Source organism: Erythrolamprus reginae, chromosome 1, assembly GCF_031021105.1.
Source record: "Erythrolamprus reginae isolate rEryReg1 chromosome 1, rEryReg1.hap1, whole genome shotgun sequence".
In the NCBI taxonomy this organism is placed as follows: Eukaryota; Metazoa; Chordata; class Lepidosauria; order Squamata; family Dipsadidae; genus Erythrolamprus; species Erythrolamprus reginae.
Genome location: NC_091950.1, coordinates 363,851,622 through 363,878,722, shown reverse-complemented (window position 1 = coordinate 363,878,722; position 27,101 = coordinate 363,851,622). Strand labels below are relative to the sequence as shown.

The following is a 27,101-nucleotide window of genomic DNA, read 5'->3' as shown; positions in this document are numbered from 1 at the left end:
TAACTCAAACCTGAATTATTCTTGTTAGGCATCTTCCGACAGAAAATTACAAAAGAAGATAGATATCTTATTATACAAAATACTGACTGCTGCTAGAATAACTTATGCTCAACAGTGGAAACAGGAAAACATCCTGACTACCTTGACTATTATCACCAAAATCATGGAATGTGCTGAACTATCTAAATTGACAATGGAGATACAAAACAAAAGTGACACAGAGTTCTACAGGGCCTGGGAGAAGTGGTACCGATGGTTATCCAACGCCAACAATAATATAAAAAGAAAGTAGCACAAACTCACAAACACAACTTTCCATCTCACATTAGAACATACGGTAATTAAAAAACCGTTACAACCCCCCCCATCCACATACAACTTAAAATGCTTTAAAAAAAAACATTAGTTGCATATACTGTCTGAATTCAATTCTTTTGATATACACTTATAAATACTAACAACTCAATCTATACCTATCTTAAACATATACACCTACCATACACAACAAACAAACAAGTTGTCAAACTACTAACACCTGCTATATAGCAAGTACTATCTCCCCTTTTCTCTATTCCCCCACTCAAACTCTACATTACCTTTCCACATACCTCTCAGTTCTCACACTGCCTTAATAAAACACTTTTGAATCTATATAAGTAATAGATATGAATATATATAACTTACTGTTACTTTATCGTCATTCTATTTTGTATAGTTCAATATTTAGAATTGATATACAATGCTGCGATATGTTACCCATATTATGTAAATATGTGGTTTACATCCCTTCCCTTTTCTCTTTTGTATCCCCTTTCCCCCATCCCTTTTTTTTCAATAAAACAATAAACTATTTTTTTTAAAAAAAAAAATTTAAAAAAAACATACATGCCATTTATGGCTGGATCGCAATAATGCACCATCCAATCAATGGTCCCAGGTCTGCTGGGAAAGCCAGATCTCTACACCTTTGTGGAAGGCCAGTAAGAGATTTTCCTAAATAAACTATCAACATTTCAGTAAAACAAGTAATGGGTGGAAACATGTTAGAGATGCAGCCTAGAAGTAAGGAGATTTTTTTCTGACAGGGAGAACAGTTAATTAATGGAATAACTTGCCTCCTGGAATTGTAGATGCTCCATCCTGGAAAATTTTGAAAAACAGACTGGACAGCAATTTGACCGAGAGGTTATAAGGTCATCTGCTTCGAGCAGGCAGTTGGACTAGAGGACCTCCAAGGTCCCTTCCAGCCCTAAGATGTTATAATGACTTTAAAGGAAATTCTGTTAGTGATACCCAGTATTGCAATTATCAGTAGAAATAAATTACTTGCATAAAAAAATATATTGAAATCAAATTACAGTACTTTATCTAACCAGCACAACACTTGACATCATGAAAACAGTGTCAACTCATGAACATTTTGTATGACATATAAATTGACGTTGTCATCATATCATTTTCTCCTTAAGAGAATTTCCTACTTTTTATTGGGAGAATCTTTCATTTCTTGAACAACTCTATATAGAATTTGGTAATTATAACTGTGGTAGGTTAGCATCATGCTGTGAATAGCTATTGCAGGTGGGACTATTGAAGAAAGGATGATTATTCTTGGTATAAACAATGTGTAGTGAAATGCATCCAAATAAATATTCATTTAAATGTTATTTACATCACCTATCCACCTTACACTGGTTTTTTCCTTTCCCTTTTATACCTACTACATTTGCAGAAGTTTGTTGACATGATGAATCTTGAAGTTTCCATACATGAAACAGAATGAGAGTAAAATTGATATTTAGCCCTGCTCCCATTTATTGTAGATTCATGGACAGTTTCTTGGCATTGAATCCCATTGATAACAATTACATTCTCCCACATAAATATCCATGGGAGCATACAAATTTCATGATCAATGCTTGTATGAAAGACTTAACCATCTATTTGTTTTCATCATAAACAATTCCTTATTTGCTTGGTGGGTTTGATAGTGATTAAATATCCCTATAAACCAGGAGTGAAATGCTCTTGGTTCTCTTGTGCCTATCAGTCATAGGAGAGCTGGTCACAAAGGGAGCACGATGTTTTGCCCACCTGCCCAGACATCACCACTTGGGTTCTTTTACTCTCTGTACATGCACAGAAAGATTTGCGCATACGCAGAGGGTAAAAGAACTCAAATGGCGCCATCTGATGGGTGGGCGGAGCCCCACGCTCCCTTTGCGACCAGCTCTCCTACGATTGACAGGCACAAGCGAACTGAAAGCCTTTCACACCTGCTATAAACTGTATATCTGCTATAAATACTTTACAGAGAAATGTTGACAAACCTTTTTTTAACCTTGTGATTCTACAATGGCTTTAATCTATTCTGTCACCCTTTTATTACACTGTTAGAACTGTTTAGCCATCTATTTTGATTTAAAACTTTGCAGACAGTGTCATCTGGGTTTTAGTAGAAAGATTTACACATTTTATAAATGCATGCCTGCATATACATGCGTGAAATAATATTACTTATTACTAATAATGGATTCTTTTCTCCCTCTTTCTTTCTCTTCTTCCATCCCCTGTGTCTATTCTTTCCTCCCATCACAGAAATGGAATGTGAGCCAGACAAAGATCCGTATAATATCAACAATAATATTCATACTGTTTGGCTGCGTTCTGTTTGTTGCTCTTCCAGCAGTCATTTTCAAGCACATAGAAGGCTGGAATACATTAGACGCAATCTATTTTGTAGTTATTACCTTAACAACAATTGGATTTGGTGATTACGTTGCAGGTAATATTTTACCAAGTTCTATATGTAAAAAATAAATCATATACCTTTATTATGTACATAAATACCTTCTCAGAAAGGGCAAAATTCAGCAGGTTCTGACAGGTTCTGGAGAACCAGTAGCACCATTCCATGTAAGCTGTGCGCGTGAGCGCGCACACGCTCCAAAATACCCCCGCGTGCACCCTTTTCCTTGGTTGCACGCTCCCCATCCCCCTGCCAGCCCGCCGGGGGGGGCGGGGAGGCGCGGGCAGTAGAAGGAAGCCACGGCCGCCCCTGCCTCTTCATGGTGCCTCCGGCCCCCTCGCGCTCCTGGCCTCTTGGCCCTGCCCCCCGCCCGCCTGAACCGCCTCTCTTTCTCCTCCGCTGCAGGAGAGGCGGGGCAGGCATACTCCGGAGACTGGCAGGCACGCGGGCCGGCGCGCGCTCTCCCCATCTCCCTGCCTGCCCCCCCCCCAGAACATTCAAAGTAAGAGCGAAGGGTTTTCTTATTTTGAATGTTCCGGGGGGGCTGGCAGGGAGATGGGGAGAGCGCGCACCGGCCTGCTCGCCCAACATTGTAAATCACTTTCGCCAGCCTCCGGAGAACGAGAGTGAGAGCGACAGAGCAAGATAGAGAGAAAGTGAGAAAGAGAGAGAGAGAGAAAGAGGGGGGAGAGAAAGAGATAGCAAGAGAGAGAGAATGAGAGAGAGAAAGAGTGAGAGAAAGAAAACAAGAGAGGGAAAGTGAGAAAAAGAGAGAGAGCAAGAGGGGAAGAGATAGAGAGAGAAGGAAAGCAAGAAAGAAAGATGAGAGAGGAAGGAAGAGAGTGTGAGAGAGGAAGAAAGCAATGGAGAGAAAGAGAGAGAAAGAAAGAAAGAAAGAAATGAGAGAGGAAGGAAGAGAATGAGAGAGAGGAAGAAAGCAAGATAGAGAAAGAGAGAGAGAGAAAGAAAGAAAGAAAGATGAGAAAGGAAGGAAGAGAGTGAGAGAGAGAGAGGAAGAAAGAGAGAGAGAAGAGTGGAAGGAAGAGAGAGAGAAATTATAGAAAAAAGGGGAGAAAAAAGAGAAATGAGAAAATGATTGAGGCAGAGAATGACAGGAAAGAGAGAGAAACAGAGAGAGAGGTGACTCTTGATTTAAAGCATATGGTAAAAGCACTTAAATAATAACAGAGAAAAAAAACCAGCCCTCACCTGTTTTTATTAATAGTTTTGCTGGTTGTTTTAGTTTTAATAGTAATGGATTTTGGGTTTTTTTAATTATTAATTTCTTTTAATAAAAAAGAAAAGATTTATTTATTTATACATACATAGATATATACATACATACATACATACATACATACATACATACATACATACATACTTCTATGCCGCCCAGTCCCAAAGGGACTTTCGCTCAGACACTATACTTTTCCGCCCACACCGGAAAAAAATTAAAGGGAACATTGACCAGTAGTGGAAATTTTGAGTAGTTCAGAGAACCGGCAAATACCACCTCTGGCTGGCCCCACAGCGGGGAGGGAATGGAGATTTTGCAGTATTCTTCCCCCAGAAGTGGGGAGAGAATATAGATTTTGCAGTATCCTTTATTGGAGTGGGAGGGGAATGGAGATTTTGCAGTATCCTTTCCCTGCCAAGCCCACTAAACCACGCCTACAAAATCGGTAGAGAAAATTTACTTATTGGATTTACTTACTTTACTTATTGGATTTATATGCCGCCCCTCTCCAAGGACTCGGGGCAGCTCACAGCATGTACAGAAAAACAGGAAACAATAATAACAATCCAATTATACCTTAAAAAACAATCTTAAAATTCTAATTAAAAACTATCAATATCATTCATTCAGCAGTCAAACTAAGCATTCATCGGTCAGGGGGGAAGGTCTAAGGAACCCCAGGCCTGCTTCTCAGTTTATATTGTTGCAAGAGACCCTTTCTCTAAGCCAAGCCATCGGTATTGATCTAGCAGCATTTTTCCCAGCATGCCAGACTTTTTTTCTAGGTGTTTTTTCTAGGTCTCCCTGTTAAAATTGAAGTAGAGATCTTTTGAACGCAATATATTTGCTCCATTCAGAGATGTATTTGTGTCCCAAACCTTAAAAGTTCATGTTTACTACATATTTTATCAAACGTTTCCCAGGAGGAAGAATACCATTCAATTGACTAATTTTAAAATTGTAATATAAGGTACAATCAGGTTTTTAGGTGCTATTGTATGAGATTGCCTGAATGATGGTACAGGTCAATATCCAAGTATTAAAAATGAGCAAAATCTTGAAAAGTTCTAAATCTTATGAGTTTCATTGCTCTCATTCCCAAGATCCCTTAAGAGACATTGACATTCTAAAATTTCACAAAATATGAAACAATGTTGAAATTTCATAGCCGCTCCGAGCCCTCGGAGAGGGGCAGCATACAAATCTAATAAATAAATAAATAAATAAATAAATAAATAAATAAATAAATAAATAAATAAATAAATAAATAAATAAATAAATAAATAAATAAATAAATAAATAATAATAATAATAATAATAATAATAATAATAATAATAATAGCAATGTTTTACATTTAATATGCTTATGTTATCTGAGAACTTTATGGGTGTTTGTGGGGCGCCTTTTGCAACTGGAATCTAAGCTAAATTGCTTTATTTGATTCTGTTAAATATGCAAGTAAGAAGAAATCAGGATCTCTTCATAATTTGTTTTTTATAAGGGTATACCAAATCTGCATCATAATGTAACACTCTTGTAAATACCATTGGGCATAGATAGATCCAGACTCTGTTAAGTATGGATCTATCTAGATTGCGTCTTCAGTTTTCCTACTTGCTGTGTTCAATGGATGATTGTTACCTCTAGAAATTATCTTATTTATGCAGATTTATTTTCATTCTGCTATTACATATTATATAAGGTGGTACATAATCAATTTGCAAAAGAGAACGTTGTTGCACTATGAGCTAGATACAGCAGGCAAAGATAGTATCTAAGCTTAAAAATCAGGCTCATATTCATGCCTTATAATTAATATATATTGGATATATAATAAAAGGCAGTATTTGTATGTATGAATAAGGTGATATATTTATATTCATATCTGCATATGATACGTGTTTAGTGTTTTAGATGAATATGGCATGGCTAACATATTTTTTCTAGCCCAAATGTTTACTTTTTCCTATGTATAAAGGTGTCAGATATACATTGGGTTCCATATCTATTTTTAAAAGTTCAGTGACTTTCATGTGTTAATATGTATTACAGGGAAAATGGACTTGCTTTAAAACTGGTGTCTTTTTCAGAGCTAGAATATTAATATTTTTGTCTTGTTTTATGCACTAAAATGTATATCCTGGTTATGTTTATAGTAAGAACAGTATGTACCAAAGGCCACTTAACTAAAACTGGAACACCATGTACATTAGTAGTCTCTATCATTATACATTAATATAATGATTTGTCCCTGCAGTTCTCACTGTTTTTATGGTTTTCATTGCTATGAAGAAAATCACAGTTATTGGTATAGGGTTCTGTGCATCTGTGCTATTAAATGTTTTTTCTTCGTTTTCCTGTGCCTTGCCATTGTTTGAAATGGAAGAAAGGAGAAAGGGAGGGAGGGAGGCAGGAAGGGAAGGAAGGAAGGAAGGAAGGAAGGAAATAGAATTCAAGAACACTTTCCTAAGTACAGAAGGTAGAACAGGCTAAATGGCAGAAAGTGGGACTTGAAGCCAAACATGCTTAGAGATGGTTCCTGACAGCAAGGGAGGTTACTCCTCCTCTAGCTTATGGGCAAAAACCATGTTTTTAATTTCTAGGCTTGGTATTGTTAGGGATCCTTGCTGCTGTCTCTTCACCCTCCTAAACCAACTAACAGGTTGCTTCCTGTTCATCACCCAGGCTGATCCAGAGAAGATTTTTTAAAGATTATTATTAAGAGTTGGAAGGGACCTTGTAGATCATCTAGTCCAGCCCCCTGCTCAAGTGGGAGTGTCTGCACTATTTCGGACAAATGGAAGTCCAACCTCCCTTTGAAAGTCTCAAGTGTTGAAGCTCTCCCAACCTCCGCAGGCAAACTGTTCCACTGGTTGATCGCTCTCACCGTCAGAAAGTCCCTCCTTATTTCCAGGTTGAATTTCACCTTGGTCAGCTTCCATCCATTATTCGTCATTTGGTCTTCTGGTGCTTTGGAGAACAGCCTGACCTCCTCCTCTCTGTGGCAGAAGTATTAGAACACTACTAACTCCTGGTCCTTCTCTTCACCAGACTGGCCGTGCTCAGTTCCTGCAACTGCTCTTTGTATGTTTTAGTTTCCAGTCCCCTTCCAATGCTCCATCTTACAAAAGATTAATTATCATGTACCTGACAGAATCACCTAGACCGGGGGTAGGCAAAGTCCACATGTCTTCTGTGACATGTGGACTTCAACTCCCAGAATTCCTGAGCTAACATAATTGGGTCAGGAATTCTGGGAGTTGAAGTCCATAAGTCATAGAAGAGCCAACTTTGCCTAGCCCTGACCTAGACTACACCACTGAGGTCAAAACAATAACTTCCAATACTATATTTAAAATTCCCAAGTGCTTTAAAAAAAGAAAAGGAGAAAATAGACAATAGCCTTCAATCGTCTATGTCATTAAAAACAACAGCAAATATTTAAGCACATTAGAGGGACAAAAAAAAAATTAATGTGTGTGAGAGAGAAAAATGAACTATAACTTGAATTGCTGGTGTATATATATCCTGACTTTTCATGGAAGAAGGAAACATTCAATGCATGGATAAAGGTAGAAAGTGTCAGACTGGTCCCAGAGAGGTCCCGAGGAAAGGAAATTCCTCGATTCTATTTGAAGTGATAGGCTCTTTTACTAAGGATTAGCAACTGCAGCTTGCTAGAACTAATGTTCCCCTTGCAAAGAGTTATAGATTTTCCACTTCTCCCCGTAACTTGGTCCCTTGACTGGTTTGTCTTCATCCAATGGTGTGCCATATACAGTAGGTGTTTTGGGAACTGCTCATATGTTTAGTCCCATTTGGTACAGTTCACATTCTTTTCCCAGTCTCTCAGCCTTAAAGAGTAGAACAAGCTGTCTCTCACACCTCTGATTTCTGTCAACCCTGTCACCATTTCCCTTGTGGCTCACTGCTATCCTCTATATGCCTCTTCCCCCCAGTCACCTAGCAAGTTATGGTAGATGACAGAAAGTACAGGAAAATAGGAATCTGAATTAACTCAAATAAAATGTTTTATCTAGCATATCTCTATGATAGCTTTCTGAATTTCAGCCTCTGATTGTTTCTTAGATGAACAGAAGTGTGAAGTGGAAATCAATGTTTAATTTAACTGATCTTTGAATCTGGTGCCTTGCTGGAGAACAGTACAATCACCTCTAAATATAGGATCAGGTTGCCAAGCAGGTTTTGGCTACTGTTGGTAGCAGACTAAATGTTTTGTTTGCATTTCCAAGATTTTATTTGAAAGTCTGATGCATTCTGTTTATAATGCTTCTGCCTTATTTATTTATTTCTTTATTTATTGCAGCATTTATGCCCTGTCAGATTTAAATACATCCATAATTAGTATCAGTAGACTGATTCTTAGGTTTAATATGTTGGTACTGATGACCGGATTGCTCACTGACTGAGGATGGAGCAGTGGCCTGGAATATTAAGAGGAAGGTTTCAGCAATTTCACTAATTCATTGGAATGAATGAAATTGCTTAACTTGTAATTGAAAGTACTATTAAACATGCACGAGAGATTTTACCTCATGTGGCCAGGAAATGGAAATATACAGATAGTCCTCATCTTATGTCCTTAGTGGAACCTGCCCATTATGGTTGTCAGTTGTGGGGATTGCAAAGTAGATCATCATGTGACAGAGTCAGTCTTACGACCTTTTTTCTGCGGTGGTCATTAAACAAACCTATCAGCAAAAATGCTATTAGACGTTTTTGTTGAAAACCGGAAGTTAACTGGGGTTTGGCAAAAAACAGTCATGGTCATGTGATTGCAAGACACTGCAAATATGAGCCGGGGTGGCGCAGCAGGTAGAGTGCTGTACTGCAGGCCACTGAAGCTGACTGCAGATCTGAAGGTCAGTTGTTCAAATCTCATCACCGGCTCAAGGTTGACTCAGCCTTCCATCCTTCCGAGGTGGGTAAAATGAGGACCCGGATTGTGGGGGCAATAGCCTAGCTCTATTAAAAAGTGTTATTGCTAACATGTTGTAAGCCGCCCTGAGTCTAAGGAGAAGGGCTGCATAAAAATCGAATGATTGAATGAATGAATGAATGAATAAATAAATAAATAAATAAATAAATAAATAAATAAATAAGCAAGTGAGAGCTGTTTGCTGAGCACCTGAAATGTGATCACACATATGGTGTGTGTGTGAGAGAGAATGAGAGCATCCGTAAGAACTTTGGAACTGGAATGGAACTGTGAGTTTCTTTTAATGGTCCATCTGAACCATCACTAAGCAACTAGTCATAATTTGAGGAGTAGCTGTATTTTGTGCTTCATTCATTGGAATCAGTTGCTTTAATACTACACGACATAGTAAGGAGATGCAGAAACAGGTATCAATCACAAATGCAATGCTGAAAATAATCTATTTTATATTTTAGTAATATTTTGCCAGCGTTACTTAGATAACAAAAATTTCAGAATGCAAAGAAAGATAAAAGGTAAACAAATTAGAATAAAATTAAAACATAGTAGACTTGAGTACATAGTGAATTAAACACTAAATTTCTAAAACACTTAATGGGAAAAAAGTTAGAATGCTAAAGAGAGAATAAATGATACTAAACAGGGAGTCAAGCTATTCTCCAAAACATCTGAAGGCAGGACATTTCGGGAGCGTGGACTGCTGGAATTGCTGCTGGTTTGGTGAGCTGTGGGGAATTTACGCTACCAGTTCTAACGAACCAGTCTGACCCAGAAGCAATCCACCACTGAACGGGAGTCCAGGAAGCCTTGTTTGCTTGCAGACCCCAAAATATTTATCTCCGGTTTCACCTTATTTATGCCATGGTGTGTGTTGCAGATGGGATTCTTATCTACTGTATTTAAGGAAATTCTACCATAATCTTTCACAGTAAGCCACCATCTCAGTAGATAGCAGGGTTATACCTATTATAGGTTCCAAATATTGTGCCAAATATGATGCTAGAAAACTTAATCACAGCTGGAAGAAAACTGGTTCCCCTGCTGTGGAAGGACAAGTACTTTCTGAATTATTTTCTGTGTTCTGAGCAGCATACAAAATAGCTTTCTGTTTACCCAAGGCAATGTTTCTCAACCTGAGCAACTTTAAAATGAGTGGCCTTCAACTTCAAATGCACACATCTTAAAGTAAAGGTAGAAACACTGATCCAAGGAATGAAGATGGTGGTCACAGAATAAGAAAATTGAAAGAGACCTTAGAAGTCTTCTAGAGGTCTTCTAGTTAACTCAAAATAGTCGTCCAGTCTCTTATTTAAAGCCTCCAATGATGAAGAACTTACAACTTCTGGAAGCAAGTCATTCCACTGGTTAACTGTTCTCACTGTTAGGAAATTTCTCCTTAGTTAGTTCTCTTCTTGGTTACCATATTTTTCAGACCATAAGACACACCAGTGAATAAGATGCACCAAGATTTCAAAGAGATAAGTAAGGGAAAAAAAGTTTTTGTTCTTCCCGGGCCCCCGGAGCACTCTTGCAAGTCTCCCAGACGTTCTCTGCGCCATATTTTTCAAAAAAATTGAAGCATTTTTGCCTTCCCCCAGCCCCCAGGAGCATTCTGCAGGTCTCCCAAATCCTCTGCACACCCCATGTTTGCAAAAACTGACCCATTTTTCCACCCCTTTTTGCAAAATAGGGTGCTCAGAGGATTTGGGTGGCCTTCCTCCTAAGGGCTGGAGGAAGACAAAAACACCTTCCTACTTTTTTTCAAAAAATGGCCCGTTCTTCACCCTTCCCCCCAAAAAAACGGGGTTGCTTTTGCCTTCTTCCAGTCCTCAGGAGCACTCTGAGACCCTCCCAAATCCTTTGCACACCCCATTTTTGTGAAGGATGCGCCCATTTTTCCCAAGCATGGGATTTGGGGCAGGGCTTCAGGAGACAAAAATGGCTGTATTTGGTGTATAAGATGCACTGATTGTGTGTGTGTGTGTGTGTGTGTGTGTTTATATGTTTGTGTTATTTATATGCTGCCCCACTCCAACAGGACTCTGGGACACCCCTCTTTTGTGTGTGTGTGGGAGGTGCATCATATATGCTGAAAAATAAAATAGTTTCAATCCATTCAGAGGTTGTATTAAGCAAGTTTTGACTGGTTCCAGAGAACCAGTAACAGAAATTTTGAGTAGTTTGGGGAACTGGTAAAACCCCCCTCTGACTGGCTCTTCCCCATCTATTCTCTGTCTACAGAGTCCCAGATGATCGGGAGGAAATCGGGATTTTGCAGTAACCTTTCCCTGGAATAGGGAGGAAATGGAGATTTTGCAATATCCTTCCCCTGCCACGCCCATCAACCCATGCCCACAGAATCAGTAGTAAAAAAAAATTGAACCCCACCACTGCATCCATTGTTGTATTGTCTTCTGGTGCTTTGAAAAATAGGTTGACTCTCTCTTCTGTCTTCTCAAATATTGGACCACTGCTATCATATCACCCCTAGTCCTTCTTTTCACCGGACTAGCCATACCCATTCATTACAAGTTTTAGTCTCCAGGTCCCTAATCATTTTTGTGGCTCTTCTCTACACTTTTGCCAGAGTCTTAATTTTTCTTCTTCAATAATTTTATATTTCTTCAATATTTTATTAGAGTTTTCAATACAGTAAAAAATTAAAATAAATGAAAAAGATAAAAAATGAGAAAAAGTAAAGAAAGAAAACACAAAAATAACTCCTCCATTCTTTTTATTGAGTAATTTCCATCTTAGCACTTTTCCCTTCATCTTTAACTCTTAATCCTCAAATCCATAAATCATAATAGAATAGAATAGAATTTTATTGGCCAAGTGTGATTGGACACACAAGGAATTTGTCTTGGTGCATATGCTCTCAGCGTACATAAAATAAAATATACATTTGTCAAGAATCATGTGGTATGACACTTAATGATTGTCATAGGGATCAAATAAGCAATGAAGAAGCAATATTAATAAAAATCTTAGGATATAAGCAACAAGTTACAGTCATAAATAAAATGATTATGATGACACTTTCCTTATGTCATTTTTTGGCTTTTATCTCTTAATTGCACCTCTGCAATTATACATTGATGATTTGATTATTATATGATTCATGGAGTTTTATTCACTCGAATATTTAGTAGACTGTATTTAATATTTAGATAGGAAAACTATCCATTGCATCCTTCCTTAAGTATGGTATTCACATGCTTTTAGAGCTAAGAGCAAGCAATAAACAGTTAATTGATTCAGCTTTTAGTTTTCGCCCAAGAAATGTAGGCATTAAAATCAGTAAAAGCAATATAAAGTACAAGCTATGGCTTGTATATCTCTAAAACTAATGGCTTAGTACAATCCTTTGGCATATTTTGTATCTTTCCTCTCTAAAGCCCTTCTCTCATCACTGGGAATCGTTTCCATGAGAAACAAGTCTATCAACTTTTAGTATGAAGGCCTATTGTAAATCTTACTAACTATGTTAACCAGTTTGTTTGCTAATAACTTGCTGGCAGCTCTTTCCCTTCCTTTCTTAACATTTGGGAGAATTACAATTAATTCCCAGTCTTTGAGTACTCTGTCAATATAAGTACATAAATAAAATAAAAATAGAAGGCTTGGAAAGAGAAAGGTTGCTGTTTTCCTATAGTGGTAGTACAGCTGGAAATTGGAGGGAGCTGTTTGGAGGGAGCTGATAGAAAGTTTACAGGTCTTTTTTATCTGCGTCATTAGATTTTGATATTGTTAGGTGACTGATTGATAGAAGTCTATGGTGGGAGAACTGGGTAAAATATGGATTGTTAATACGACTTAGAAGGTTGACTTTCCATGAACATTAAAATAGGAGGTATAATCATAGATTGACCCTTGCTATTATTGGGCAGATCATTTTGAGTAAGACTATCTGTTTAATGGAGAACATGTTCAATTTCAAAGCAGAAGCAGATGCTTCTGAAAAAGAGAATGCACATTCATGGAACACCAAATCAATTTAGCATTATGTTCAAAATCCTACTGATTTAAGAACAAGTTATGTTTATCGGTGAAATTGTATTAAAGTTATAAATTCCTTGGGATATAATTCTATCTGTTGGTTTAATATTGAGTCGACTTTGCTCTTACCTGTGTTGTTCTGTGCAGTTAATAACTTTTTATAAATAATAAAGAAGTATAAATTACCGTTAACAGATATCCAATGCAAATCTATATTTATTTGATTTCTTTTTAGGGGGATCAGATATTGAATATTTTGATTTTTACAAACCAGTTGTGTGGTTCTGGATTCTGGTGGGTCTTGCATATTTTGCTGCTGTCTTGAGCATGATTGGCGATTGGCTAAGAGTTATATCCAAAAAGACCAAGGAAGAGGTAAGAATCTCCCAAGGAATTTGCAAAGATTGTATTAATACTATAACATTTAAATGACTTTTGCCCCTTTATACTCTCATAAATAGCTTAGATTTGACATTTATATTTCCTCACTATTATTTGTATCAGTATTTATTATTATTATTATTATTGGTTCAGTTTTTTTTCTCACTGCAATCCAACAAAGTTGCTTACCAGTAGAATAAACAACCCCCTCCCCCAAATACCCATAAAACCAAAACAAAGATGATCATGATCCAAATGGCATTTGGAAAGGTTTGATGTTCAACATCTTCTGGAAGGTGTCCAACGTATGTATGGACTTAACCTCAGCAAGTGATCATTCTGGCACTGCTGCTGAAAAACAATATTTCCAATTATCTGACTTCTCTCCAATCCCACAAAAGTGAAGAACAATCATCTATTTCTTCTGCCACAATTGTAATTGACTTCTGTAGGAACGTATGGTCCTGTAGGTAACTGAGCTTCAAGCCATATAAAGCTTTATGGGTTAATACTAGCACTTTAAATTCCACTTTGGCAACATCCTCGGAGCAAAATGGCATCTTCCGGTGGCTTTATATAGAAAGAGGGTGAAAACTGATCCCTAAAGTACAGTACAAAGGCGGAAGCACTAAGTTGATTTCTCCTCCCCTATCACTACTGACTGGAACAATCTGCCAAAATAGGAGTAGAACGACTATTCCCAATCTCTAACCACAACAGACAGGATGATAGCATGGTTGATGAGAAGTTGTACAAGACCAGGATAGACATACCAACACTGTCCAAGTCAGGCCAAAAGTCATCAACCGCAGCCACCAATGATGTCTAATATAGTTCCAGATAATCCTTATCTCTAGAGTCTTTGTCATTGATTTTAAACCATCTTCATTTAAAAAAAGACCAGGTACTAATTAATAGTCCCCCTTTAATGTAGGCTGTGGCCTCTTTTAAAGACACCAGTATCTTCTCCTGGTCAAGGAATAATTAATAACCTCTTAGACCTAAGAAATGACTTCCCTCCAGTTATCCAAAGATCTAGCAAGCAGGTAAAAGAGTATCTTAGAACTCACCAGTTAGTCAAAGGAAACAGCCAAAAATAACCCTAGATGATATCCCAATATCAGATCGGACCCTGCCCATGTGGAATCCAGATATGAGTGAATCTGAGTGGTTATATAGAAAAGAACATAAACTTTTTTTGCTCATTTTACTCTGTAAAATAAACAAAGCAAAATTATAATCTAACATCATTAACTGTTGACAACCATTTGTGAGTATACATAATGTTAGAAAATGTTGCTACTTTTAGATAAATAAATTTTGGTTGCTTAATAGCAAATGCAAATAAAAGTTATCAATGTACCCCAGAAATTTAAATAAAAGAGGTAATCAACATCCCTATAGAACTAATACAGCTAATACAAAAGAACATGGGCTGTGGTTTCTATAGCATCGAGCCACTGGAGCAATTTATTTATATATTAAACCAATTTATACAGCCACACAACAGGCACACAACAAATTAATAAATTGTTTAGCAAATACATTAAAAAGCATAAAAATTAAACCAAAGCAAAGAATAATAGATAAAAGAATGTTAAAAATAGCAAAACCATCTCACAAATCAATTTGTCCCTTCTGGAGTTTCAATGGGTGGTTTTCCCTTCCAAAACAGCTGTAGGGAGAGCATTAAACTGGGCTAGTTCTGTTCTGTACAGAACAAGTTACTTCAATACAGATGAATTATTTTAGTAGTTCATCAGACAAATCCTACACTGTTGGTGAAGGATTCAGTCTCACAATGATCTCCATTCTTTTGTTCTTTTTTGTATCTTCCTTTCTGGCATGGTCCCATAGTCTGGGAATTAAATTATGCACTCTTGGTTTTTTTTGGTTTTTTAAAAAACCCTATTTTATATACTTGATAATATGAAACTTTGGGCTCTATCTCTATCCACAGGAGTTATTTAATTTAATTTATTTGTATCCCACCTTTAGTATTTTTATAAATAACTAAAGGCGGCGAACATGTCCAACACATGTTCCTCCTATTTTCTGCACAACAACGTTGTGAGGTGGGCTGGATTGAGACAGAATGATTGGCCCAAAATATTTCAGCTGGCTTTCATTTGCTGCTTTCATCATGCTGAGAGTTGCTGCTTGGGTCTAGCATTTTTTTCTGTATAAGTTTTATTTTTATCTGTATAAATACCTTGATCCTATTTAGAACTGTCTTAACTGATCAGTCAAGACTAGTTCAAATAGTATTACATATGCAGAAACAATTGTAAAGGTGAAGTTCTTGATCTGTGAAAAATCAAAAGCTTTAAAATTTGATAAAGAGAATGGCTTGGCAAAATGTGCTATCATCTTCTCTACACCATGAGCTTAGACCTCAGGATCAGGAAATTTTACATAGCAAACGAATTCCTTAAAATCTTTGGTTATCACTTACTCACCATATATTGAATAGGAATATTACCAAAGCTTATGATTTAGGATAAGTTTAAATATCAGAAGCACTTGAATGTTTCATTACCTTGAAATCTAGTTTTGTTTGCCATTCATATACAGTGATACCTCGTCTTACAAACGCCTCATCATACAAACTTTTCGAGATAGAAACCCGGGTTTTGAGATTTTTTTGCCTCTTCTTACAAACTATTTTCACCTTACAAACCTACCGCTGTTGCTGGGATGCCCTACCTCCGGACTTCCGTTGCCAGCAAAGCACCCGTTTTTGCACTGCTGGGATTCCCTTGAGGCTCCCCTCCATGGGAAACCCCACCTCCTGACTTCCATGTTTTTGCGATGCTGCAGGGGAATCCCAGCATCAAAAAAATGAGCGCTTCGCTGGCAACGAAAGTCCGGAGATAGGGTTTTCCAGCGAAGGCAGCATCAGTGAAATTGCAGAATCGCAAAAACACCAAAGTCCTCTAAACCCCACCTCCGGACCTCTGTGTTTTTGCTTCGGGCGCTTCGGCTGGCAAAGGGGGTGAATTTTGGGCTTGCACGCATTAATCGCTTTTCCATTGATTCCTATGGGAAACATTGTTTCGTCTTACAAACTTTTCACCTTAAGAACCTCGTCCTGGAACCAATTAAGTTTGTAAGGTATCACTGTACTTCATTCTGTACTTCATTTTGTAATATCGTGAAGTAATTAGCCTCAGGAATGGATGTATGGATTCAACTAAAAGTCAGCCACTAAATTAGATCTAGTTTTAATTCAGGTAAATTGTTATTTTTAAAATACTAGCCTGGATAGTATTTGAGTGAATCTTCTACACTTCTAGATATAGAGAGCAGATGATAGACATCAGTATTGCATTATAGCTAAATAGTATTTAATGTTTTTGGAATAAATAGCTATTTTGAATAAATAGCTAATATATGTAAATATACAGGTGGAAATAAGTCTTTCCAACAATCATGCTATCTCTGTAAAGTTCACAGCTTGTTTTTGTTTTATTTATTGAGGAATATGTACATATATCAGTTATAGAATCCCAGTTGATATTAATCTGATTCACAAATCAGTATTTTGATTAATTTTGAAAGAGATTATCATTCCAGATGATAATTATAGAGTTAGAGGTTGACAGTAGTTTCTTCCTCTCTTTCTTTTTCTCTTTTTCCTTCCCGCCCTCCTCCTCGCCCACCACTGCCTATCTTTCTGCAGGTAACTCTTAGACAATAATAGTACTGTGCTTGAACTGTATAAGAGAAATGCTCAGTGGAGATACAGTAATACCTCGTCTTACGAACCTAATTGGTTCCCGGGGGAGGTCCGTAAGACGAAAAGTTCGTAAGACGAAACATTGTTTCCCATAGGAAACAATGTAAAATCAATTAATCCGTGCAATGAAAAAAAAAACCACAAAAAAACCCCGCCGCCCGGCTGTCACCTTTTAAAACAGCCGGGGGGGGGGCTTCTCAGCATCCTCCTGAACCCGAATGCCAAACCCTAACTTCCGGGTTTGGCGTTCGGGAGGCCGCCGAGAAGCCCCCCAGCTGTTTAGAAAGACAACAGCCGGGTGGCGGGGCTTCTCGGCAGCCTTCCAAATGCCGAACCCAGAAGTTCAGCAAATGTTCGGGTTCGGGAGGATGCTGAGAAGCCCCGCCGCCCAGCTGTCACCCTTTAAAACAGCCGGGTGGCTTCTCGGCGGCCTCCCGAACACCGAACCCGGAAGTTCGGGTTAGGCATTCGGGTTCAGGAGGACGCTGAGAAGCCCCCCGGCTGTTTCAAAAAGCAACAGCCCGGCGGCGGGACTTCTCGGCGGTGGCGGCGGCAGGTTCGTAAGAAGGAAAAAGTTTGTAAGAAGAGGCAAAAAATTTCTGAACCCCGGGTTCGTATCTCGGGTTGTTCATAAGACGAGGGGTTCGTATCATGAGGTACCACTGTACTATTTTGCCAACTGATCATGGGTGGGTTATAACTTACCTTGCTACTGGTTTGCTTCCTCCTGTGCTACATGGCTGTGCCTCGTGGGCGCGTATGCACGCATGCACAGTGATGAAAAATCTGAAAAAAATCCCCTTCCCAAAAAGCTGAAAACAAGATGGCGACCACAGGCACAGTGCCAGAAACCCAGCTTCTGTGCATGCTCAAAAGAAAAAAAATTAAAAATTTATTTTAAAAAAAGAAGATGGCAGTGCCCATGGACTAGCACCAACCAAACCAGTTCTGTGATGTCATTGTGATGTCAACTATCAGTTTGGGTGAACTGGTCCAAGCTGGAAGGAACTTACCTCTGCAACTGATACGTTTTGCAGGCTATTTTTTAAAAACCTGAAACATATTTTCAATCTTACAACAAAAATACTGACACATACTCCATTTGGATTGTGGTATTGATTTGACATGGCTTGAAATTAGGCTATCTAAAAATATTATTCTTCCTTATCAGCCTGCCCGGACTTTAAGATGTTTAAAAAGGTAAACAAAGATATATCCAGAGGCAATGCAAGACATTCTTAATTATTTTTTCTAGGCGTTGGGACTTTCTGTCAAGACAGATCAAGTTTTTCTTTTATCATCCTTGTATTAGGAGGGAGAAGTGGGTTTTTAAAAAATCTAGGGTAGTTTTTGGCGTAAAGATTGCCACTTGTTTTATTGATGGGATTTTTTATTTCTTTTAATGGTGTTCCATTATTTTGATATCTTTCATTTTTATTATCAGAGGCAGTGCAGATATAAGTCACTATAATGAGTGAGAATTTTTCAGTTGATTTCACAGAGAGATGAATTTCACAGAAGGGTTGGTTAATTCTAAAGGAAGAGGAAAGGGAAGCCAAGAAATATCAAGTGCATCTTGATATAATAATATCACTGCTGCAGTGTTCCCTCTAAGTTTTTTTGAGGGGGGGCGGAAAAGTATAGTGTCTGAGCGGCAGTCCCTTCGGGACTGGGCGGCACAGAAATAATAAACAAACAAACAAACAAACAAATAAAAAACCCACCCTGTTTTGCCTCAGAGAATTTCAAAATAAAATACTGTACTGTGTGTCTATAACAGTGAGCTCATAATAGGGCAACTCTATCAATATCAAAATGCCACTTAAATAGTTGAGCTAGTTTCAAACTAGATTTTGATTTTCTTTCTCTCTTCCTTACTCCCATTCTTTTTCTTTCTCTTTTCCTTCCTCTCTTTTTTCTATCTGTTTCTCTCTCTTCCTCTCTTCCTCTCTCTCTCCTTCCCTCTCACTCTTTCCCTCTCGGCTTCTGGGCAGGTTTGGAAAACTCTGAGTTGATGATGATTTTTAAGTGAGCGATTGCTCACTGCTCAGTTTAGAGGGAACTATGCACTGCTGGGTACTTATTTTACCACTAAATCTACCTTCACAAAGATTTGTAAAATAGAGTTACAAAAATATTTAAGGGATGCCAGACTAAGCTCCAATGGCATCCCTGCTATCTAATTTTGATAATGACCATTTTAATTTGATTTAGGTTAACGTTTCCTGGTTCAATCACTTCTGACTCTAGGGTGTGGTGCTAATCTCTTTTTATTAGCCGAGGGAGCCAGCATTGTCTAAAGCAGTGTTTTTCAACCAGTGTGCCACGGCACACTAGTGTGCCGCGAGACATGGTCAGGTGTGCCATGAAGCTCAGCAAGAGAGAGAAAGAGAGAGAGAAAAAGCAAGAGAGAGAGAAAGAAAGCAGGAGAGAGAGAAAGAGAGGCAGGGAAGGAGGGAGAGATAGAAAGAGCTAAAAAGAGAGGAAGGAAGAAAGAAAGAGGGATGGAGAGAGAGAGGAAGGAAGGAAGAGAGAGAAAGAGGAAGAGTAATAGAGCAAAAGGGAGGAAGAGAGAGAGAGAATTTTTTTGTCCAAATTTTTTTAGCCCCCCACTCCCCCCCCCCCCCCCGCTTAATGTGCCCCATGATTTTGTATATGTAAAAAATGTGCTGCAGCTCAAAAAAGGTTGCAAATCACTGGTCTAAAGGCATTTCCACGGTCATGTGGCCAGCATGGCTATACATCAAAGACCCACAGAATGCTGTTACCTTACCACCATAATGGTACCAATTTATCTACTCACATTTTCATTCTTATGAACTGTTAAGTGTATAGGAGCTGGGACAAGTAATGGGAGTTCACTCTGTTGCCTGACACTTGAGACTCCAACCCAGGCTGACAGCTTTCCAATTGACAACCCCAGCATCAGCAAAATCAATTAGGATCAAATTCATGACTCAGGGGCTTTGCGTGATCCTTGTTAAGACTTTAAAAATGGCTGTTGGAGAGCAGGGCACAATTATCCAGTTGCCTAGGTATAGCTCAATGGCCAATAAAAACACACAGAGGTCACATTCATGGACTACATTACCCAAAGTGCAATCTCCAGCTATATTCCCCTAATGCAATCTCTTAAAGAAACAGCTCTTAAACTGAGATAAATATTTCTTTAGTCTTATCAGCACAGTCACTAAATGAACTGTTGTAAGTTTAGGAAACTTCCAACAGTTGTGAAAACTTGTGAAAACTTGTGGAAACTTGTGAAAACAAGAGAATCATTTAAAAGGTGGTAGAGCAGATTATTTATTTTATTAGAGTTTATTTTTATTTATTTTATTTATTAAATTTGTATGCCGCCCCTCTCCGCAGACTCGGAGTTGAAAGAGTTGAAAGAGACCCTGCAGGTCATCAAATCCAATCCCCTGCTCAAGCAGGAAATCCTACACCTCCCCAGCCAGATGGCAGTCCAATCTCTTCTTGAATATGTCGAGAGTTGGGGCATTCACAACCTCCATTGGCAGGCCATTCCAATGGTTGATTGCTCTGACTGTCAGGAAGTTCTTCCTTATTTCCCGGTTGAATCTCTCCTTGGTCAGCTTCCATCCGTTGTTCCTCGTCTGGCCCACTGGTGCCCTGGAAAATAGTGTGGCCCCCTCCCCTCTGTGGCAATCCCTCAATGTTATATAGGCAACCCCTCGATATTATATAGATACACATGCACCTATTTTATAAAGATGCTGTAACAATGGGAAATTCCTACTCTCCACCAATACTGAATCTCCAATAGTCAAATCACTTGAAACAGTCAATACATTAAAGCAAGAGTCCTCAAACTTGGCCACTTTAAGAGTTGTGGACTTCAACTCCCAGAATTGGAGGATTCTGGGAGTTGAAGTCCACAACTCTTAAAGTGGCCAAGTTTGGAGATCTCTGCATTAAAGTATATCACTTACATTGAAACCAGCCCTCTGGACAATAGCAGTTTGCAGGTCAGTTCCTAGATGCTTTGGAATGGTTGTTTATCAAAATATATTTTAACCATTTTTTTTCCTGCACTTAGACAGTAGCAAAAATGTGATTGACATATTACGTTCACATATGGGTAGATCCAGGTTATAATAGTCAGAACCAGTTTAGGCTAATGAATTAAATTGAGAGGAGGCAGTTTGCCCTCCCTCTGCAGCATTCTATGTACACTTTAAAAAATTGCTCCAGATGGTTCTCTAAGCTGCCAAATCATTTTAAGAGTATAAAAGCTATAAGGGGAGAAGAGGAGCAGAAAGTTCCCTCTCATTCAATTCTGGAATGCACTCATTATGCACAAATAATAATGTGTATGTTAAGTGCAGGCACAAACAATATTATTCCTATTCAAAACACAGCAACAAAAAAAAATGAGGGGTTCTGAAGCACACTATTGGAGTTGCAATCTCAGTTACATAAAGGACGGGTATTTCAATCATGCAGCATCAGTTACTGAGTTACTGCCAGGCTACAAATTAAGATTACAATTGAGTGTAGCTTGAGAAAATGTCATACCTCAAGGACAAAAGAAGGCTGAACAGGCACTAAAGATTTTATAATAGGAAGAAGAATTAAATTACAATAGTTTGTTGCTTATATGCTCTGGCAGTCTGAAAATTACATAGTTTCCATTTGTAACCTTTTGAGCTCCTGTTTTAGCAATTCATGGGAAAGCGAGCTGCATTATAAAAATGTAACATTTCCTTCTAGTGCATTTTAGGATGGTGAATTATTGGGAGTCCAGAGAATCTATTCTGGACCATTATTATTATAAACTGTGTTCTGATATAGCAGAAAAAAGAATCATGCTACTGTTGTGGTTAGCTCTGGCCCAGCTCCTGCCCCAAGGAATGTGGAGGTGGATGTGGGAGAAACATCCACATGCCACAGGCCTGTTTTGCTCCCGATAGAATCTGCCGATGAAGTCTCCTCTGACGAAGGACGCGTGAGTGACAGGGAAGAGGGGAGTTTGGCAGACAGCCCAGGAGGAGATCAGTCTTCCTTATCATCTCTGGATTCTGAACAAGAACTTATGACAGACCCATGCATGCGAAGAGTGATGCATAGAAGAGAACAACTGAAGGATTATTACAGGAGATCAGTGAGGCCACCTGTGGTTGGGTGGGGCTGCTGTAATTAGTGCTACAGATAAAAAGAGCAGCATGCTGATTTAGCCTTGTGGAAGTTTATCTGATTCATAGTTTCGTCAAGATTGTGGTTTTGCTGTTTCCCTGTTCAAGATTGTGTGTGGACTTTCTGGACTTTGGAATTGGACTCAATTTCACAGTTACTGGGTGAGAAATTGGATTGCATTTAACCTGTGCCTTGTGTGCACCAGAAAATCCTTTTGACATTTAAAAAGGGAGTTTGTTCTGCTTTTCTGTTGATAAAGACTTTTGGTTTTCCTTCTATCGTATGGTGTGTGTCTTTCTGGACCAATTACACTGTAATTATGGGCGGTTGGGACACGCCGCCAGAACAACTACTATATTTTCTCAATCTGATACATAATCACTCTTCCAAAAACAATCTTACTGTTTCTTGAATGAATTCTACATTACTTATATAGGGTTTATGAATTGTTTCTATTTAAATGCATCTAGGGTAATGTTAAAAGAGTTATGGAGAATTTCATTTCTAAATTAATACCTCAGAGACTACAGAGACTCATTGTGATAAAACAATTTGTCATAATTAATTTGTCATAATTTGGATGCTACTTTTGGAATAGTTTTAATTGTTTATGTATGTCCAGAGAGCTAATTGGTCAGATGAAGATGAATCAGCATTGGTATTGCCTTTTTAAGACTGAAGATGGGTCCTCAAAGGTTTTTACCACTTTAAGAGGTGGTTATATAAGGCTACCACTTTCTCCTCATGTATCTTTGTGCCCAGTATCCATTGCTAGGTTCTCCATGTTAATAGAAACATAGAAGATTGACGGAAGAAAAAGACCTCATGGTGCATCTAGTCTGTCCATATACTATTCCCTGTATTTTATCTTAGGATGGATATATGTTTATCCCAGGCATGTTTAAATTCAGTTACTGTGGATTTACCAACCACGTCTGCTGGAAGTTTGTTCCAAGGATCTACTACTCTTTCAGTAAAATAATATTTTCTCATGTTGCTTCTGACCTTTCCCCCAACTAACCTCAGATTGTGCCCCTTGTTCTTGGGTTCACTTTCCTTTTAAAAACACTTCCCTCCTGAACCTTATCTAACCCTTTGACATATTTAAATGTTTCGATTATGTCCCTTCTTTCTCTTCTGTCCTCCAGACTATGCAGATTGAGTTAATGAAGTCTTTCCTGATAAGTTTTATCATTCCATAATGTCACTGAACTTAATTAGTTAAAGAAATATTTATCTCATATCATCATATTCATCCTCCGAGCCCTATACGCATCAGATTGGAAAATGTTAATGTCAAGAAGCATCTCATTCTACTGTATTGTAAGTCTCACATTATAATATTACACTGCAGTGGAAGGAGAAGCTGGCAATTGTTCTGCTGACTTGACTAAAACTGTCACTTGCATTAATCCTCAGTTGGAACTGGTCTAAAAATAGAACTGCGACAGCTGACATTTTTCTTTTAAAAGCCTTCTCCATCTAAATATAGAAAGGACTATGTTGCCTCTCACAGGAATTATTACATGCAGAAGTCAGGGTATCCATAAATAACCATGGCATCTCCCCTGGTAACAACACATAACATGCACTGTGGATTGCTGGGAATTCGTCTTTCCTGTCCAGCTGGGATCGTCTCAGCTGTCAAGCCTTAATTTTTAAAAGCAATTTCACCTCAATGGCCTATGTAACATTATAAAAAGAGATGTGAAATGTTTTAGTGGTAAAGATCTTAGATGTTGCAATGTGTCTCCCTTTGATTAGATGAGCAAGGAGGCAGCTAAATCCTTGGAGTGGAATAAAATTTATTTATTTATCTATTCAATTTTTTTTTGCCCCCCTTGTCCTTAGACTCAGGGCAGCTTACAACATGTTAGCAATAGCACTTTTTTAATAGAGACAGCATATTGCCCCCACAATCCGGGTCCACTGGAGGACAGAAGGAAAAGGGGGGACATGATTGAAACATTTAAATATGTTAAAGGGTTAAATAAGGTTCAGGAGGGAAGTGTTTTTAATAGGAAAGTGAACACAAGAACAAGGGGACACAATCTAAGGTTAGTTGGGGGAAAGATCAAAAGCAACATGAGAAAATATTATTTTACTGAAAGAGTAGTAGATCCTTGGAACAAACTTCCAGCAGATGTGGTTGGTAAATTTAAACATGCCTGGGATAAACATATATCCATCCTAAGATAAAATACAGAAAATAGTATATGGGCAGACTAGATGGACCATGAGGTCTTTTTCTGCTGTCAGACTTCTATGTTTCTATGTTTACCCACCTTGGAAGGATAGAAGGCTGAGTCAACCTTGAACCGGTGATGAGGTAGAGATTAATAGTAAGGAAATAGCCAAAGGAACAGACAATCTCTTAGAAAATGTAGCTGCTTATTGCCAGCTTTTGAACACTTTTTTTCTTTGCAACTGTATCCACATACACCATTTTTTTTAAATAAAAAAAATGCAATACAATACTAACTGTCTCTCTTTCCTTCTTCCCATCTGATTCCTTAGGTGGGAGAGTTCAGAGCTCATGCAGCCGAGTGGACAGCCAATGTTACCGCAGAGTTCAAAGAAACCCGGAGGCGCCTGAGCGTTGAGATCTATGACAAATTCCAGCGGGCTACCTCCATCAAAAGAAAGCTCTCTGCAGAAATGGCAGTGAATCACAGCCAAGATCTGACTCCTTGCAAAAGAACCTTGTCTGTCAACCACCTCACCAGCGAGAAAGATCTCTTGCCTGCCATCACAAAGACAGATAGCATTTATATGAATGGCTTGACTCCTCACTGTGCAGCGGAGGAAATCGCCGTGATTGAGAACATTAAGTAGCAGTGACTTTGAAGCCTGGTCTTTTAATAAGAAGCCACCTATGGTTTAGGCTTACCTTGTAGGTCCGATTATTTTCCCTCTGTCCATAACCGATGCCAATAGCATTTTTTTAAAAAATCATATGCATGAGTTCCAACAGAAACCTACCCACAATATGGAGTCATCATTATATTTCTTGAAAGACACAAGATGAATGGCACTTTGGTCATTGACAAATGCTGGACTAAGCCATGTTCAATGCCTTTTTTAAAAAAATAATAATATTGGTGCCCAGACTGGTTTTTGTTTTCATTTTTCTCCATCTCTCCTGTTGCGCCATAAGGCGTTAAGAATGAATAATGCTGGTTTAGGTTAACAATGTAGCTTTGAGAGATCAGTCCTTAAACTTTTCAGGGTCTACCATGCCAAGCCTAAGAAAGGACCGTACATGGACTACAATCTATATGTAAATGGCAACAAAATCTTATGCAGCCTTTTACCTAAGAAATTTTTGTCAGTGCCTTATCTTTTAAAGAAACAGAACCTCTATATCTTTCATATGGGTTTTTGTTAGTTTGTTTGTTCTTGCATGAGTACAATATCTCATGTTTATATTTCCTCTTGCCCTCCCCCAACCATGTTTTAAGGATGTCTGAAGCCAAGGATACCAGCGTTAAGAAATATGCCAAATCAAGGACATCAAAACGCCACTTCTAATCTAGCTTTAAAGGCACTGCAATTATAAGGGTTGCAAAAGGTGTCCCCTATAATTTTGTTTTTTTGAAACTCAGGTGCAGATAATACATGTACACTCAATTGATATGTAGAATTTATAGATCCATGTCAGGTCTCATTACTTAAACTCTACTCAACCTTTCGCATCCATGCAGCATGTTCCAAAAATCTTCAGTTGTGTGTTATTAAATTATCTGACAAAGAGATACATCTCAGTGCAATAGATTCTTTTGCATATAAAGAATGCAGACCAATCCTGAATCAGCAGCAGGTCATCTACTAGTAAATGCAGCACTGCCGGCAGAAAAGCATTCATTTCCCACATACACACACGCACACTCCTCCGTTTGTTTTATCTGTGTCATGTTAGAAGCTCACTTAGCACAGGGATCGTGCCTGCTGGATTGCTTTCCTTGAATGTTACATCCTACATTTTTGCCCACAGCAGCTGGGAATAAAAGTAGAAATGCAATTGAAACTGGCAACACTGTGACTTTCAACACCAAGGATATACAGTAGATGGTATCTGAAGACAAATGCAGACATGGAAATAGTTGATCAATAGCACAGAGTACAATTGGTTATAATAGGCTGACAACGCAGATCTGAAACCAATCCTTAGACTTTCTTTGATTGTTTTAAAAGAAAACAACTTAATTTTATAGCCTCTTGTGTCTTCTGTTTCTAAGTGTGTGTATGAGATTCAGAAGGAATGCAGAATAGTGGAATGGAATGCAATGGCTTGTCTTTTAAATTGTTTTGAACATTTTATTCTATTGCAACCTGGCTGTATATAAATACCCCTTAAAAGATTAATAGGCAGCCTGATCCTCAAAGCATAACTAAGGTGCAAGGCTCCACTGAAACCATAGGAGCTTACACTGACAGAGCTATTTGAGGCCTTCACTCTTGGCTCTGAGTATTCAATACAAAATGGGACTTCAATTGGATTAAATAACATATCCTTATCATTTGATTATTATTAATAACAGTATAAACTATGAATGTTAAATTTATGAATGCTTCGGTATTTTTCCTAACAAACCTAAGTTATAGGTGTAAATAGCAATCGGTGAAGAGTTAACAAGAGTTGTACATCTCAGATCAGTAAAGTTCCATTAAATATATATCAGGCCAAGCTTTTCAAAGAAAAAGGCCCCGTCACCACCATTGCCCCTCCCCCCCAGCACAGTGTTCTGAATGTCAACATGGTAAGAAAAGTTGCCTTGCCATGTATAAACTGTGAATTGTAATGAAAATATAAAATAATAAAGTTTTTAATTAAAAAAATGTTTCACTGCATCTCCTACTTGTGGCTACTTTAATGCT

The 27,101-nt window shown here is 38.3% G+C and overlaps 1 protein-coding gene across 2 annotated transcripts in view; it reads left to right on the top strand.

Annotated features, from left to right (window-relative positions):
- The window catches only part of KCNK2 (potassium two pore domain channel subfamily K member 2), a 92,041-nt gene extending 66,708 nt beyond the window's left edge, over positions 1-25,333 (top strand). For both annotated transcript variants that reach the window (XM_070741172.1, XM_070741163.1), the window contains exons 5-7: positions 2,599-2,785; positions 13,182-13,321; positions 24,741-25,333. In XM_070741172.1, the coding sequence (XP_070597273.1) occupies positions 2,599-2,785; positions 13,182-13,321; positions 24,741-25,058 (645 nt within the window). In that variant the 3' untranslated portion in view covers positions 25,059-25,333. The remainder of the gene's footprint in view (positions 1-2,598; positions 2,786-13,181; positions 13,322-24,740) is intronic.
- Positions 25,334-27,101: the final 1,768 nt, after the last annotated feature.